At 38.1% G+C, this 18036-nt stretch overlaps 1 protein-coding gene across 1 annotated transcript in view; it reads left to right on the top strand.

Annotated features, from left to right (window-relative positions):
• The first annotated feature begins 3039 nt into the window (after positions 1-3039).
• Positions 3040-18036, top strand: part of ASB4 (ankyrin repeat and SOCS box containing 4) — a 60829-nt gene continuing 45832 nt past the window's right edge. Inside the window, exons 1-2 of the mRNA XM_025929927.2 lie at positions 3040-3313; positions 12674-12973. Of these exons, the coding sequence (XP_025785712.1) occupies positions 3127-3313; positions 12674-12973 (487 nt within the window). The 5' untranslated portion in view covers positions 3040-3126. The remainder of the gene's footprint in view (positions 3314-12673; positions 12974-18036) is intronic.

Here is an 18036-nt window from a genome sequence, read left to right as displayed (position 1 = left end):
TTTTGCTTTTATTTTTTAAGATGAATTTAAAATGAGTTTTCTCCCCCTGTTGTGAAATTTAGTCTTCATTTTACATAGATTCCATTTTGGTGGAATTTTCCAGCAATAATTATCCTCCAAAAGTGCACAACTTCTGGATCTCTTTGTTTCCTCCACCAGAGATGTTTTTTTCTCTTAGCTTTGTCAAAAAGGGACAAAACATATCAATAAATGCTATTCCTCTATGTGAGTTGCCCGTATGGATATAAAAGGAACAGCTGCACCTTATTTGCCACCTAGCACAGTACTAAGGACCTTGGAAATAATCAGTTAATAATTCTTTTTTCATTTGCTATTTATTCATTCATTCGCACTAAATAGTTATTCTGAGTTAACAAGTTATCCTTATTAATAATATGTTACCTATATACATATACAGAAATACTTTTTATGTATTATGTAATATGTTTATTGTAGATGAATTCAGAAAATAAGAAAGAGATCAAGAAAAAATCAGATGTAATCTTACCACTAGGAAATAAAAATGGATGATATTTTGCAAATAGATGCTTATAGACTTTTCTTCCTATATGTGCATAAAGTATATGTATTTATACACTTGTATATTATACAAATATATACAAACTACATAAGCATATATAATATAATATACAAATTATATAAGCATATAAGAATACATATTTGTACATCATATAAACATAGATATTTTAAAGATATTTATACTATGCATACTATTTTATAAATTGTTTATCTCAGACATTTTTAATAAGCATATATCTACCTAATCATAATGACTGAAGAGTATTCGATTACATGATTATGTCATAATTTGTTTATGAAATTTTCTACTCTTGGTCATTTAGATTTCTTCCAAGAACTTTTTTTATTATTAACATTGTAATTACACACACATACATTTATATTCATTTGTCCATCCTTTTCAGGCGAAATATTTTATACCACGTTAGGCTTGAAGATTTAAAAATTAAGAATATTAACAGAACATTTAGGGGCGCCTGGGTGGCTCTGTCGGTTGAGCGTCCAACGTCAGCTCAGGTCATGATCTCATGGTTTGTGGGTTCAAGCCCCGCGTTGGGCTCTGTGCCGACAACTCAGGGCCTGGAGCCTGCTTCAGATTCTGTGTCTCCCTCTCTCTCTCTCAGCCCCTCCCCCATTCTCTCTCTGGCTCTCTCTCTCTCTGTCTCTCTCTCTCTCTGTCAAAAATAACCATTAAATTTTTTTTTAAAAAAGAATATTAACAAAACATTTAAACATTAAAAAACAAGCAAAATGAATCTACAGGATTAGAAGTCAAGACAATGGTTGTCACTGGGGAGTCAGGTGAGTGTTTTGATTCGAAAGAGACATAAAAAGTGTTTCAAGTGTGTTTGGACGATTCTATGGTTTGATATGGAGGTCCATCACATGGGAGCGTTCACTTCTTAAAAATGTAACGAACTGTATGTTTATGACTTGTCCCTTTCCACCTTCTTGTATTTATGTAACACATTAATAAAATAAATTAACAAATTGTGCTATGGTATGCATCCATGTTTACATCCTTAAGTAAATCCTAAGAACCAAATGCTTAGTATTATCATTTTAAGTTTTCTTAAATTCATGTTGCTAATTATTCTGCAAAAAGTTTGCACCAGTTTTGACTCTTACCAACAATATATAAGATGTGATTTCACTGCATTCAAATTTATACTTACTGTCATCATTTTTCTAATGTTTAATGATTTATAAATTTAAAATTTGACTATTTCTCTGTCTAACTTTTTATTTGAAGAAGTTTCAAACTTCTAGAAAACCTGAGAGGCACCTGCATGGCTCAGTCAGTTAAGTGTCTGACTCGATTTCCATTCAGGTGGTGATCTCAGCCCCACGTTAGTCTCCATGCTGACAGCACAGAGCCTGCCTGAGATTCTGTCTCTCCCAATCTCTCTCTCTCTCTCTCTCTCTCTCTCTCTCTGCCCCTCCCCCACTCGTGCTTTTTTTCTCTCTCTTTCTCAAAATAAATAAACTTAAAAAAAAAAAAGAAAAGCTGAAAAAATAATATAACAGACACCCATACATCCTTCATTAGATTTGCCAACTTTCAACTTTTTGCTACATTTTTTTGTTTCCCTGCCTCTAATCATAGCCCCCCCACACACTTGCATGTGCACACACACAAGTGTGTGTGTATATAGGCACACACATATTATTTACATACATACATATATTATTTTTTCATTTGTGAACTATCTGAAAAGATTTAGACATCATGACAATTTACTCCTTAATGCATCACTTAAGAATAAAAATATGTTTCTACCTAACCATAATACCTCCATCATGCCTTGAAACATCAATAGTTTTTCCAAATTATGAAGTAATATCTAATCTATATTCGTATTTCCACAATTGCCCTCAATATATACTCTTTTCTGTTTTTTAAATACAGCATTAAATAAAGTTCATTCACTCATTGCAGTTGGCTGTTTTGTTTCTTCAGTCTTTTTTTTTTTACCTAGAACAGTAATACCCACCATACCCTACCCCACTTTCTCTCTTGACATTGAAAGTTTTCAAGTCCACGTCACTTGAAAACTTTCTGTTTGTTTTCAAATGTGCACAACTGTGCTTGATTTTACAAGCTTATGTTTCACAATTATTATAGGTTTGCAGGAGTGCACATATCAGCAACTGTAACAAATTTTCATTTTTGCCTATTGGTTAATCAAAGCAAGTGGCTGGATCTCCAGTTGGGCACCAGATGTTTTTACTGAGGGAGGAAAAAAAAGCATTAAGAGCTTTTAAATCTTACACTATTGCTTTGATCATAGAAGAAATAATACTGACATTTCGTTCTCCAAAGTGTGTTGTGAGGGTTTTCCTTGATATTGACACAATATATTCTTCAATGAATCAGTTAGTATAGAACCAGTTTAAAAGACCTGAAAAGGGAGTGACAGCCAAGAAGGATATTTTGAAGTTTGAAATGATCCCTATATAAATAGAACGGATCAGCATAACTTTGGGATAAAATTAGCCGACAGTTTGTGGGCTCTCGCTTGTGCCTGTTTGCTTGGTGCTACTCTCCTGATAAATCACAACAAAGCTTCCAGAGGGAGAGGAAGGATGGAGGGCACCAACACCCCTGTCACTAAATCTGCAGCTGCCAAGTTAGTTAAGAGAAATTTCCTTGAGGCTCTAAAGTCAAATGACTTCGGAAAATTGAAGGCCATTTTAATCCAAAGGCAAATAGATGTGGACACAGTTTTTGAAGTTGAAGATGAGAATATGGTTTTGGCATCTTATAAACAAGGTAAAAACTATAGGTGTGAGTGTAAAATCGATAGAAAACGGATTTGTTTTAAATGCAGTGTCAGTCACCCACTCTAAACCAGTAGCTCTTGGGGTTTAAGTATGTATTTTAAAAGTATTTCTGATTTAATCTTTTCTCTTTTTTAACTAGACACCATCATGGGTGGTATAAATATGTTTTTCTTTCTTTTCTTTTCTGTTCTGTTCTTTTTCTATCCTTGTGTCTGGAATTTGAAATCGTGAACAATTATATTTATTAATGTACTTTGCTTTTGTTTCTAACTTTTCTTCTGCCTGTAATGATATAGAATAAAGAAAACATGTCCAGATTATGGCTAAACAGACTGCTAAAATCTAATCCAGTGTGACTGTGAACTGTCTATTAATACAACCACTTAAAGATATATCATTTCTGTATCTATCTGGATGAAAAAGAGGATTTTGCCCCCATTTGGAGGGTTACTGAATGGGGAAGGCTCTGCCTTGAGGCACCTTTTTGGTCCTCAACATGTCAATGAGTTTTTAGTTCAGGCAAAAATCTGAAACCAAAAACACCAAAAAGTTAATTTTTTTTTCCTTGGCTACAAGAATAGATCAAAATTGTAGATATTCTCCACACAGAATACCTGCCTTTTAAAGAACTAAGGATAGCAAAAATGAGAACTGAATTTTTTTTTTATCTGGGGATTTTCTGGAATCCACGCTTAGGAAATCAGAAATGAATTAGAAGTGTGCAGATTCTGATTTCCCAAATCAGCTAGTTAATGGGGGAACTTGAGTAGCGAGGCCATCTGGTGAGCAGACTACAAGCAAACACCACGTTCTCCATCACTTCTGTTTAAACAAAAGAGACGATAAGGTCAGCATTTGGGGAGAGATAGCAGTTCTTTTTTCAGGTGGAAAGTACTTTTCATTTGCATACAAATCATCAGTGCCATCAATGTTCAGAAACAATGTTAATGGTATATGTTTTCACATTTATTTACCATACTCTGGTTGTTAGTTCTGAAGGAAGGATATAATAGTGGAGGCCAGTTACTGTGTTTGTGACTCTTACTGAAGGGCTTTATCATACATTGACATTGCTATTTTAGCTAGAAGATAACAGAGGTCTGGTTGGTTTTTTGTTTTTTGTTTTGTTTTGTTTTGTTTTTTAAGTAGTTGATTGGGCTCTGTTAGAAAGAAGGAGTGTGTCCCATGTAATCAGATTACTTTCACCTTATGGATTTGTTCGGTGAAAGACTGTCCGAATGCTAAATACATTTTTAAGGTATGTTTTAAGCTTATACTGGTGCTCATGTAAAATAACTGAGGTCCAAGTTGGCATAATTTATGTGACACTGAGCTGTAAAGACTGCCTTTTCCCATCTCCTAAACATGCCAAACTGCATGGATTGCCCAAGGTTCTGAGGTTGTGAGAAAGGGCATTTTAGGGCAGGTTCGAGGGAAGAAGGGTGTTGTTTCTTTTGCTTCCAATGGTGTCATCACCCCTGAATCAGAAGAAGATGCATTTTTAATCTTTTCTGTCAATATGACCAGACTCCCGTGGTGTTCATAGAGCTAAATATTCATTCATGCTAACAGGTGTTTTCATAGTGTTAGGACCGCAGAATATGCCTTTCAATTAGAGAAACAGCAAATTACACCCTCTGGGAAAGGAAAAAAGAAGAGTTTGATTCTTATGCATGCCAGATGAATGTATGCACAAAAACAATAGGATATGTGGTCATATCTTCAGGGTTTATACAGGAACTGTGTGTATGTGGGCATGCGCACACGTTTGTATGTATAGAAAATACATGTATGGGTATAAGAATCTATCTCTTCAATCTTAAACCCAGATTAAAGTCTTATCTTTCTTCAAAGCTTCTTCTAACTTTTTTTTTTCACACTTTCACATGTCTTCTAGCCTAATTATCAAACCTTTTAATATTTCAGTCAGGAATGGAAGTGATAAATAGAATCTTAGTTGCTAGCCAAGCAAAGTCGACCTAAGTGGCTGGATTAAACTTTGTGAGACTTTATTAAATCATAGCAGACTTTTTGGACATTGAATGCTATTGGATTGCTCTTCACTAGTTATTTTTTTCAAGCACTCTTGAAAGGCTCTGCACCAAGAAAAGTGTACAGATCATAAGTGTACAGCATCATTAATTTTCACAAAATAAACAAACCTATATAGCCATCATTAAGATGTGGAAACAGAAACACTACCTGTTTACTTTTAGTGTGGGAATCTTCAGGTTTTGGTTATTTTGTGGCTTATTAAGCAAGACAATGTTTCAAACCTATGAAAGATACCATGCTACCTTTAAATTTGCTTGTATGATTAATAATATAACCCACATTCAATATTTCATTGTCCTGCAGCATATCAACAGGGGTTCAATTTATCCCCAACCTTTTTTACTTCTTTTAGGACATACAGCATTTTTCATAGAATTTCAGAAAGCGACCACACTTTTCCCCCTAAATATGGTATGTCTAAGCTAGTAGACAAGTCGGTTTATAATTTTTGGAAAGACAACTCAGAAATCTGTTGGCAAGGAAATCAACTTGGGGTCTAAACATTGCTTCCCCAAATCCACAATCCAATTGGCACACTAACGGAAGCAAATGTAAAATGTGGATTTTGTGAGGAAGGCAGAACAAAGCATCTGGAAATTCACTTCTGCTTCCTCATCTCTAGCAACAGAGAACAAAATCCCAGAGCTCAGGTTCAAGCTGTGGGGCCCGCCCAGACCCAGTACTTAAGAATGAACTTAAAGTTAGAGAGATCATGTTTTGTTTTTTAAAGTTATGTTAAACTTCATGATCAAATCTTCAAATAAAATCATGTTTTTATTAATTGGAAAAAAAAAAAACCCAAAACATCTGCCTCACACTTTGTAAAGCAAACATTAAAAACATTCTGGTTGTTCCCAAAAAAATAAATAAACGTTAAAAAAAAAAATTTAAAAAAAATCCCAAAAAAATAAATAAACGTTAAAAAAAAATTAAAAAAAAAACACAAAACATTCTGGTTGGCATTTGTGATAACTCCAGGAGCATAGCAGAGACATGTGTCTTTAAAGCAAAAACAGGCAAGCGAAATTCCTTCTACCAGACGACCGCTTTAAGATGTGAATGACGTGAAGAAACGTTAAATACACCCCCAACTTTTGAAGTGCCCCATACAAGGAGCTGCGAGGTCAAGGGTTTTCCGTGATACAAAGTTTCCTAGAGTCAAGCGCCCAGGATCCAGAGTGAAAGCAGGATCTGTAAGAAAACCCGGAGCTAATTCCTATTGGTTCTCACCAGTGTTCTCTGCCCTGGAAACGCCAACATCCATAAAGCTGTTTCCAAAGCTTTTTCCAACTACATATTTCGATTCTCTTTCCGATGTATGAGGCTTGGCGCTTAATGATACAGGCAGAACATCATACTTATCTCTTGGGTATGAAATTCCCTCGTCAGCAAGGTTAATCAGAGTCCTTTTATTAATCAGTGTAATGCACTCTAAGCACTTCATTTATGGCGCACAGCAGCAGCTACTTCGGTTGGTAGTCATATTTTTAATTAAAATAACCAATGAATGATTTCACAGGAAAACTTTCTGGCAGGTACTCTATCTACTTTACTAAGTCACAACTTCCTCCCAAGTATCTCAAAAGCTCTTATTTGCACGCTCTTAATGAACAGACTCTTTATCACCTCATGTTCTTCTTTGCCAGAAATTCGCTCTCCTACTTTCTTATTACCATCTTAGGGTTCTTATCCCTCCCTGAACGTTCAAACGTTTTTCTTTTAAATTTTGCATTTCAAGCTGACTTTGTTTTTCTTTGCTGGGGGAGTTCTGAGATTTATCCTGAAAACATTAGCTATTAAAAAAATAGTCAAGAATTGTGCGTCAGTCTTTAATCCTTCAGGACTGTGTAAATACATGGACACAGGCAGAGCAAATGTCTGCTAATCCCGCCACGAGCAGTGTGTCCAAACTTTGGCTGTAATAACAGAAGCTTCTCATGTGTAGGGTTCTTTGAACTCAGATAACATTATAGCTGATAACTGTTGCAGAACCCAGGAGTAGCTGAAAGTTTACCAGAGATGTATACATCCCCCCTAAACACAGAGCAGAATCGATTCCTTCTTCCAAAAATGGCCCAAACACTTTTCTCCTTACCATATTTCCTGAGCTGGGGGCTTTCCACTCGGCTACTCAGGCATCTCTCTTCGGTTTCACATTTAAAGTAAACACACACACACACACACACACACACACACACACACACACGATTACTCTGCATATTTTTGTAGGGGTGAATCTTCTAAAATCCCTTTAGAACTTTTGCCTACAGGTGCTATTGGTTGAGAAGTGAAATGCGTGTAGCCGTCAGATCACCCATGGCTATTTAAAGATTTGGGGGAGCCCAGGGTTTGAGTGGATCTGTCAGTACCAGTTATACAGGCGTGAGCCCTTTATGCTACTTAATCTTATTCTTATTTGTAAAGTGGAGGCTTTGTCAGGACCTTCTCTAAATCCCCTGCATGCTGATAATCTACGATGTTATGAAGGGGAAATTATATAAACAGATTATGTGTCATGGTCTGGGGAAGGTGAAAAGTAACTGTAGATACGATAAATCCACATGGGCATGGCCTGTATTTGAGAGTCTCTGTGGGGTTTTTGCATAGGAGGGAGGATCTGTCTCTTCTCTTCTCATTTAAACACTTGGCTCAAGAAGAGCTTAGAGCCATGGCTACACAGACTGCAGACCTGTGGGGGGGGGGGGGGCGGGCGGAAGCGTGAGTGGCTCAGGTTAGTGGGAGGCAGCAGCTTCCTCACCCTCCCACTTGGGGGCTCTGTGCCAGGTTCTGCTCCATTCCTGCACTTTGTGCCCATCTGAGCACACAGAGAGCAGCCTGGCATCTGCAGAGGTGAGCGTAGGGGGGGCTCTTTGAAAGATAAATGCTAAGAATCAATCACATGCTGGGTTCTGAAGCCCTGGGACAATTCTGCCCTGGAAAGAAGGCTGAGTATAAAAAATGATTATACCCAATTAGTTAACTGTATTTCTGTTATGCTGCTACTGTTGCTGGTTATATTTTAGAGGACAAATTCTGATGTCTTGGCATTTCAGTATCAACACAAGAATGTTAATAGGTGCTGCATCACCGTGGTTTTCGAGGATGGCTTTACTTCAGGTTTGGTCCTCAGAGAGGGTAGTGTGATGGAAAGGACACTCTTGCTCCTTGGTACAAGGCGCCCCGTGACTGCAGCCCCATTTTAAGGTGTGAGTGTATGTGGGTGGCCTCTTGCTATGGGCTTTTCCTTTCTCTACAGGAGGCTTTCCTGCTATGCCGGGGGTTGAATTATCCAGAATCCACCCCCCTTTCCCCACACACATAGCATCACCAAAAAGTTCTGCAACATGGCTTCAAGATATTCTTCAGTATGTCGGCCCTGATCTGTATCTGACAATCTGCCCCCTTCCTATTTCTCTATTCAGTTTCTACGGGCACCGCGACAGTGTCTTGTTGCCAACCACCTACACACGTTTCCATCTAGGAGAGGGGAGTTATAAGCACAAGTTCACCCAGGGGGTGGGCTGAATCCCAAAACCCAGCTGTCTCCGGGGCTGATTTACTGGTTAATGATTATGAGCAAAGGACATGCAGATGAAAGGGGCTGAGAGGCTAAGGATGACAGATTCATATAATAAATGGGCAGGATAGACTCTCTAGGTGCTACTGGGAATCTAGGAAGAATAAAAAAACATCAACAAGCAAATGCATTTCCATATCAGAGCTGTGGCATATTATAGATGCATTCAGGACCTTCTTTCCTTCCTCGTGATTTGTGAAGCAGGCTTGGCGCTAAACCTATTCTGCTTCCACAAAGACAAAGACAGATGGAAACGCTGCATTGCAGATATCCTGAGTCCATTAGCTTGGACTGAAGTGGGCGACTTATGGCTCTAGCAGGCTGAAAAAGTGGCAGTTTTCTCATCTGGAAAATGAAAGGCTTGGACTGGATAATCTTCCCTCCAGTGCTAACATTCGGTGTTTTCTTTGATTTTACATCAAAATGGTGTTTTCTTAATCAGCTCTCTACTGCTTCCTTTCCGAGATCATTTTTCTTCCCATTGCAGAAGCAGGCACGAGTTTCCAATCAGTTGGTGCACAGAGCTGCCAAATCTTTGCTGCTAATCAGCAGGCAAAACATACTCTGGTTTCCAGATCTGGAACCAGCTTCTTTCCAAGGCAGTTAGAAGAGACTAGCTTTGCAAATTGCTTGTTGAGGAGATTTGAGCATTACAATGACTGATTAGGTATTGGGTATTGTTGCGATTCATTCATGATCAAAAGCAGGTTGCATACTGTATAGCCTGAAAACTCTGCTCAGAACACAGATTCAATGTACATAGCTAAATAGAAATGTATAAATGGGTACATACACGTACACATGTAGTGTGAGTGCCTATTTGCACACACACACACACACACACACACACACACACACTACAGGCACAGGAATGACAATCCCACAGCCCCAGAGTACCTATGATACTAATTGTCTCTGGCAGTACCTGTGATACAAATTGTCTCTGCCAGAGAAAAGTCCATATCAACGAATAACTTCCCTTCTCAGCGTCTGGAATCTCAAATTAGTATCTTAGCACTCAGTTCGATTAGTTGAATACAGATTCCTACATAAATTCAGATAATCCTAAGAGGGTCACACTTTAAAAAATCCTCAGTTCATTAGACTTTAGTATGAATTAACTTTGGATTTCCTTTTAAAGAGCAGATTTGGATAAGGGAAGAGCTGAGAGGGATGGGGAGCAAAATGGCCGTAGAATTCTAATGGAATGAAAAAGGGATTTGTGCGTGTGTGTGTGTGTGTCTAGGTTGGAGACTAGGCTACAGAAAAACAAACTTCAGGTTGGGTTCATTCATTATCTCATGATTAATTGGTATTGTGTACATCCCTATAAATGGCCTTTAATTAATTATTTATTTATTTTAAATGTTTATTTATTTTTGAGAGAGGCAGAGACAGAATGTGAGTGGGTTGGGGCAGAGAGGGAGGGAGGCACAGAATCTGAAGCAGGCTCCAGGCCCCGAGCTGTCAGCACAGAGCCCGATGTGGGGCTCCAACTCACGAGCTGTGAGATCATGACCTGAGCCAAAGTTGGATGCTCAACCGACTGAGCCACCCAGGCACCCCTATAAATGGCCTTTTAAACTAAATTATCTTTTCCCCTACAAACAGGGGGGCAATCGTTTATTTTAATTTTACTTATTTTTACAAATAGTTATACAAGCACAAACGTACTGAGTTTAAAAGCTCAAAGGGGGCATCCAAAGACACATAAATCTATGCCCTTGTCCCCTAGCCCCCAGTTCTTGGAGGCCACCACTATAACCAGTTTCTTGTTCTAGGTGTTGATAAATATTTTCACATATGATAGCATATTAAGTGCACTGGTCAGCCCCTGCTTCTCTTGCTCAATAATATATCTTGAGATTTTTCCATATCCATTCCAAAGATATACCATTTTCCAGTATACACAGAACTGCTCTCTTCTTTGTAATAGCTGTATAGTATTCGATTATATGGGTACACCATAATTTTTTAAACAATCTCCAAATATTGACGAGGATTGAGATTGTTTCCAGTTGTTAACCATTAAGAACTATGCTGTAGTGTGATGCCTATTCTTGTCCACAGGCCAGGTTATAACTCCTGAGAACTTTATACTTTTCATAAAGATTTCAGTACAGATGGTGTCCTTGGAAGTTGTGCAATACTGTGGCCCCTATAGGGCATTTCACACATGAGTGATTATACTTGTAGGATAAATACCCAGGAGTAGCATGTGTGTAATGTTTCTCACTTAAATGAGAGGATTTTGATTCCTGACCACCAGGCCCACTGGTAACATGGTCATCATCCTCTGAATGCCCTCCTGGTGCTCATCATTGGTGCTCAAAAGTAGTCACAATAGTCTAGATTTATTCTGACCTCATGTAACCAGTAAAAATTACCACTTTTACCTCTCTTGTTTTGGGCACTGCACTTTTATTAACGTATCTTAAGGTTGTATTAGCTTTTCGGCAGCTCCATCCCGCTGTTGGCTCCTTTTGAGAATACTGTCAACTCAAATCCCTAGGTCTTTTCTCAAATAGATTACCATTAAGCCATATTCCGCTTACCTTGTACTTGCATGGTGGAATTTTATACCTTAAAAGCAAACTTCTGTTTTACCCATGTTAAAATATATTTTGTTGTTTCAGCCCTAGAGCTTCTTCTAAGCTGTTATGTCTACATCTTCACCCTGCCATCAATATTTTATCTTTCTGAAGCTATTTTCCATTACCCACTCATAGTGGGCTTAATGCCATGGCTCTATGTTTTGACATTGAAAGAAGGTATATACAGTTAAGTTTGTTATAGCTTGTGAGACATGTGAGAGACAGAGAGACAGAGAGAGAGGGAGAGGGAGATGGGGAGAGAGAGAGAGAGAGAACATTTCCAACGACTAATGGGAAAAATTTATCTAAGATCTCAGTTCTAGGAACAGCTATGCTTCTCCTGGGCAATTAATTTGTGTATAGCTTGTGGGCATGGTTAATTGTGCAATACATCATGTTTTCCTATTTATTTTGGCTGCTAGGAAGTTCAAAGGCAAATTTGCAATGTGGTTCTAGTGTATAGGACACAGTTTATATTTTGTGTACCTATCTTACCCATTGATCACTTTTATTTTCCTACCTTATTTTTTCCCTTTGCCCTTGTTTTCTAGATCGTTAGAAAATCTGGTATTGTGTAAACTTTGTGAGTTGCCTTAAATCCTTCTTTGAAAGAGGAATTGTATAAACCAACAGGCAGGCAAATAAAAGCTTGGCATGATAAATTTTTTAAAGACACCAACTACATTCATATTTTAGACTGACAACAACCAGTAAAGTAAGGTTAAAAAGTTTAAGCTTGTAACTAATAGCTTTGGAATCACTCAAGAACATGATTGGGACTTAAAACAATAAGAGTCTCATGTAACTCACCACTTAAAATAAAATGCAATCATGTAAATGAGGTCTCAAACTCAAATGCCTTGAAGGGCCAGGAAGATAAAATAAATAAAAGAACAAGATAATGGAGAATAGTAGAAACAGAGAGACTCGCGAGTGCCTGTTCCACTCAAGTACATCCAAGTATGCTTCTATTTGCAGACCCATCAGTTACTAGTTTACAACATCTGAATCACTCCCCCCAATTTTATAGATGTGACCAAAGTAAAAGACCTTGCAAAAATCCTCACAAAACAGAGAAAAATCCTAGGCCACTAAATGAAACTTTCTCCCTCTTCTTTTTCAGGTTATTGGCTGCCTAGTTATAAATTAAAGTCTTCCTGGGCAACAGGCCTGCATCTCTCTGTCTTGTTTGGTCATGTGGAGTGTCTTCTGGTGTTACTGGACCACAATGCTACAATCAACTGTAGACCCAATGGGAAAACCCCCCTTCATGTGGCTTGTGAAATGGCCAACTTGGATTGTGTTAAAATCCTCTGTGACCGTGGAGCAAAGCTGAATTGCTACTCCTTAAGTGGACACACAGCTTTACACTTCTGTACAACTCCTAGCTCCATTCTCTGTGCCAAGCAATTGGTTTGGAGAGGTAAGCCTTTCTGGGTGGCTGACGTTGTCATCCACTTCCACACCTAAGGTTTTGAAACTTAGTGATCTTTACCTACTTTAGGTAATGTAGTAGGCATCCCATTTATAAGCCTCATTCGGGGGCCCTAAAAATGCATAAGTATGTATATATTTATATAACTATATGTGTTGGTCCAGGTTATTTAGTGATGATCACATTGAAATCATTATTTTTTTTCATTATAGGAGCCTTATTAGTTTACACATTTATTTAACAAATATTTATTTAGTTCTCATGAGGTGTCAATTAATGTGTTAAGTAACTGAAAAAAATAGTTTCTGCCTTCAAGAAGCTATATTCTAGGAGCGCCTGGGTGGCTCAGTTGGTTAAGCGTGCAACTCTTGGTTTTGGCTCACGTCATGATCTCATGGTTCCTGAGTTCGAACCCCACGTCAGGCTCCACAGTGCAACGCCTTCTTGGGATTCTCTCTATCCCCCTCTCTCTCTGCCCCTCCCCTGTTTGCTCTCTATCTGTCTCTCTCTCTCAAAATAAATGAATAAACTTTTAAAAAAGGAAGAAATCATATTCTAATAGGGGAGATAAATACTATCAAAATAAATTGGTAAATATATAATAATAAATTGGGAAAGGAGCAAAACAGTGTGTTGTGGAAGAGAATGCCAAGAGTGAACTATTATAAAATGTATAAAGACTTCTCTAAAGATATGACATGTAAGCTGAAACTTTATGAACGAGAGGGAACTAGCCATTAAAAAAGGAGCCAAGAGGAAGAAGAGTCCAGGTACAAGGAACAGTATGTGCAAAGTTGCTAAGGGAGCAAAACAACTGAACTATTCAACAGATGGAAGAAGGCCAGTGTGCCCGTGGGTGTGGGGTGGGTGGGAGGGACAAGAGGGTTCCAGGAGTGCCACACGACGACACTGGTTATGTTAGATCATATACAGCTTGCTGAGGGCCAAGGTATGGGGTTTAGAAATGGAGCCACTGAAAAGTTTTAAGCATGGCAATGACATGGTTTAATTTTCACTTAAAATCATCATTCTGGAGTTATACAAGAATAGGGCTGGAGGAGCCCGAGTATGGAAACTGGGAGACCAGCAGCAAAGCGATTTTAACAGTGTAAGTGAGAAGGGATGGTGATTTGTATCAAGGGGCTAAGTTTGATAGGAAGATTAGAAGATGGGTTTGCAATATATTCTGGAAGCAGAGTCAGTGGCATTTGGAGATGGATTATATATGGATGAGGGGTAAAGGAAAAGGAAGTTTCAAGCATCCTTGCCAGATTTCTGGCTTTAGAAAATGGGTGGAGAGCGATGCCATTTTTAAAAAGTGTTTTTGATGTTTTCATTTATTTTTGAGAAAGAGAGAGAGAAAGAGAGATCAGGGGAAGGGCAGAGAAAGAGGGAGGCAGAGAATCAAAAGTGGGCTCTGAACTGACAGCAGAGAGACCAATGCAGGCAGGGCTTGAACTCACCAACTGTGAGATCATGATCTGAGCCAAAGTTGGACGCTTAACTGATGGAGCCACCCGGGTGCCCCATAATGCCATTTTTCTAAGATGGAGAGAATTGAGGAAGAAGCATATATGTGGAAAAGATCATTAAATTAGTTTTTTAAAAATCATGTTTATAGAGCTATAATTTACACACAGTAAAGTTCGGTATTTTTGAGAAACACATAGTCATGAAACCATCATCACAGTCATTTCAAAAAGTTCCCTGATACCCTTTGTAATTAATCACCTCACTTTATCCCCACCTCCAGCAGCCACTGATCTAGTTTCTGTCCCTAAAATTTTGTCTTTTTCAGAATGTTATATAAATTAAATTACACAATATGGAGCCTTTCAGGTCTGTTTTTACCTACTTAGCATAATGCATTTAAGATTCATCCGTGTGGTTGCATTAGCCAGTATATTGAATCTTTTATTGTTGAGTTGTATTCCTTGTATGGATGCAACACAATTAATCTGGTCCCCAGTAGAGGGACATTTGGATTGTTTCTAATTTTTGGCAATTTTGGAAAAAAAAGGCTGATATAAACATTTGCCTACAGATTCTTATATGGGAATGTTCTCATTTCTCTTGGGTAAGTACTGAGGCGTGGGATGACGGATTGTAATAAATTTACAAGAAAACTGCTAACCCGTTTTTCAAAGGAGTTGTACGTTTTGCATTCTCACCAGCAACGTATGAGTTCAGTTGCTCTCCAGCCTTGCCAGAACTTGGTAATGTCAGATTAAAAGAAAAATTTATTTTAGTAAATTGAATAGGTATATAAAGTATCTCATTATGGTTTTAATTAAAATTCCCTTAATGACCAAGGATGTTGAGTATGTTTTCAGGTATTTTTTTGCCAGCTGTGTATTCACTTTGGTGAAATGTCTGTTCATATCTTTTGCTCCCTCTCCCCTTCATGAAAATGGGTTGTTTGTTTTCTTATTATTGATTTGTGAGAGTTCTTTATATATTCTGGATACTAGCCCTTTATCAGATATGTGGTTTGCAAATATTTTTATTCATTCTTTGACTTTTCATTCTTTCTGTCTTTAGAAGAGCAAAAGTATTTAATTTTAATAAATTCAATTTATCACTTTTTACCTGTTATGATTTATGCTTTGAGTGTCCTACCTAAGAAATCTTTGACTAATCTGAGTAATAAAGATTTTCTTCTATGTTTCCTTCTAAAGATTTTATAATTTTAGGTCTCAATTTTAGGTGTTTGGCTTATTTTGAGTTAATTTTTGTATATAGTATAAAGTACAGGTTGAGGCTCATCTTCTTTATATATGGATGAATTATCTTATATATACAACTGCTTCAATATCTTTTACTGAAAAGACTATTTTTTCACCTTTGAGATGCCTTGGTATCTTTGTCAAAAATCAAGTGGCCAGGGGCGCCTGGGTGGCGCAGTCGGTTAAGCGTCCGACTTCAGCCAGGTCACGATCTCGCAGTCCGTGAGTTCGAGCCCCGCGTCGGGCTCTGGGCTGATGGCTCAGAGCCTGGAGCCTGTTTCCGATTCTGTGTCTCCCTCTCTCTCTGCCCCTCCCCCGTTCATGCTCTGTCTCTCTCTGTCCCAAAAATAATAAATAAACGTTAAAAAAAAAAAAATTAAAAATTAAGGTTACACAGCTAGACACTAGAGCCAGGTTTTCAGTTACTTGTCCGTCTGACTCCAGAACCTTCCGTTGTGGTTTGTGTTATTTATAAAAAAAAAAAAAAAAAAAAAAAAAAAAAAAAAAAAAAATCAAGTGGCCAGAAATATATGAATCCATTGATCTATATATTTTTTGCTGATGTTTCACTCACTTAATTGCTGTAGTTTTATATTAAGTCTCAAAATCAGATTGAGTTTCCCCAGATCAGTTTTAAACATGAGAAGTTTCAGATTTCTTTTAGACCTCAAAGTGAATGAGTCAAGGCTGCACTTGACATAAACATATGGATTTCAGAAGAGAGTTCTGGACTAAAGCTGTAAGTTTAGGAATTGTTGGCCTATAGATTGTATTTGAAGCCAAAGAAATCAATGAAATCACTTGGATGAAAGGTGTGGAATAACAAAAGAGAAGCGAGGACCAAGCCCCGATACATTCTTACATTTAGATACTAGCAGGAGGGAGAGAGGCCAATAAATGAGAGTGAAATGGATTGGTAAGTGAAGTAGGAGGAAACCCAGGAGCATTTTTGGCATCATAGGGATTAAGAAAGAGGCAGGTTCAAGAAGGAGGAGGTGGTCAGCTGTATCAATGGCTACTTGAGAGACTTAATTCATTAGATGTTCATTAGATTACGTGACAGAGTTATCACTGACAAAAGAAGTTTGGGGGAAATGGTGGGTGTAGAAACCATATTAGAATGGTATAAGGTGTGAATGAGAGGTCAGAAACTAAGGATGGCACGTATAGACGACTGTTAAAAAAATGTCTGGCTGCACATGTATGCGTAAGAGTAGCATGATTGCTGAAGGGGGCTAGGGGACATAAGAGATAGTTGTTGGAGATAAAAGGAAATATAGTTGTAGTTGGAGATAAAAGGAAATATTTGTGTGCTGAAGGAAATGGTTTTCAGAAAGCAAACAGTTAAAAATGCATGAGACAGAATAACTGAAAGGTTCAAATCTTTGAGGTTGAGATGGGGTGAAATCCAGAGACTGTGAGATACATCCCCATGTTTAACAGATGGTCTAAAGTAAAAGATGTCTTTAAAGAGTGTTCATTGATATGGTGGTGGTGAGATGAAGGAGTTCATGTCTGGTATGAACTTATACAATTAATGTGTGAGGCAAAGTCATCAGGCAAAAATGAGAGCAGAAAGGGTGGACATTGTGATGAGAATAGGAAGGTATGGAGGTGTCATGGGGGAAAGAATGGGGAAACAAGCTTAAAGATGCCATGGTCTTCTCAACCTGTGAGTATTTGGTGGGAAGGAAAATCAGTCCAACTTATTCTCCTTCTTGCCTTTCCTGAGAGGAAAGGTCCAGTGCAGAGATGCATGGAGAGGGGCAGGTGTCCATCAGGGCTTAGCCACCTATGGCACACGGCCATTACCACCGTTCACATTTACTTATACATTGATGGCTTTCAGATTTAGTTTTTATTTTAATTTATACTTTAATTCACTAATTTAAAATTTTAAGGTTGTCATTTTAAAAATTTTTAGAAAGTTAAGAAATTGTATCATTTGTTGAATTACTGACTTTTTATATTGCTGCCTTTTCATGTGACTTCATCAACCACAGACTGACAGAAAGCTGCCAAGGCTTTCACTCCCCCGAGCTGTAATCAGAGGGAGCCTCATTCCCAGAGCAAGGGCTTTTTGCCCATCTCCTTTATCCCTATTGACATAGGGAGACCACCCGGAGATGAGAAGGAGTAAAGGGGTATGGAGAGACCAAGCAATGCTCACTCCCTGTAGGCTGACACTAATGAACGAGGCTAATAACAATCAAAGAGGAAGAGTGGAAGTCAATTAAAGATCTACTTACTCTTAGATCCATGGCATCAAAAGCCAAAGCCATAAAGGAAAGATGAATTAGAGAAAGCAAAAATATTCAATGTTCG

The sequence above is a fragment of the Puma concolor genome, chromosome A2 (genome assembly GCF_028749965.1).
Source record: "Puma concolor isolate L17-30 chromosome A2, mPumCon1.1.hap2, whole genome shotgun sequence".
Lineage (NCBI taxonomy): Eukaryota > Metazoa > Chordata > Mammalia > Carnivora > Felidae > Puma > Puma concolor.
This window is presented reverse-complemented; position numbering and strand designations above follow the sequence as displayed.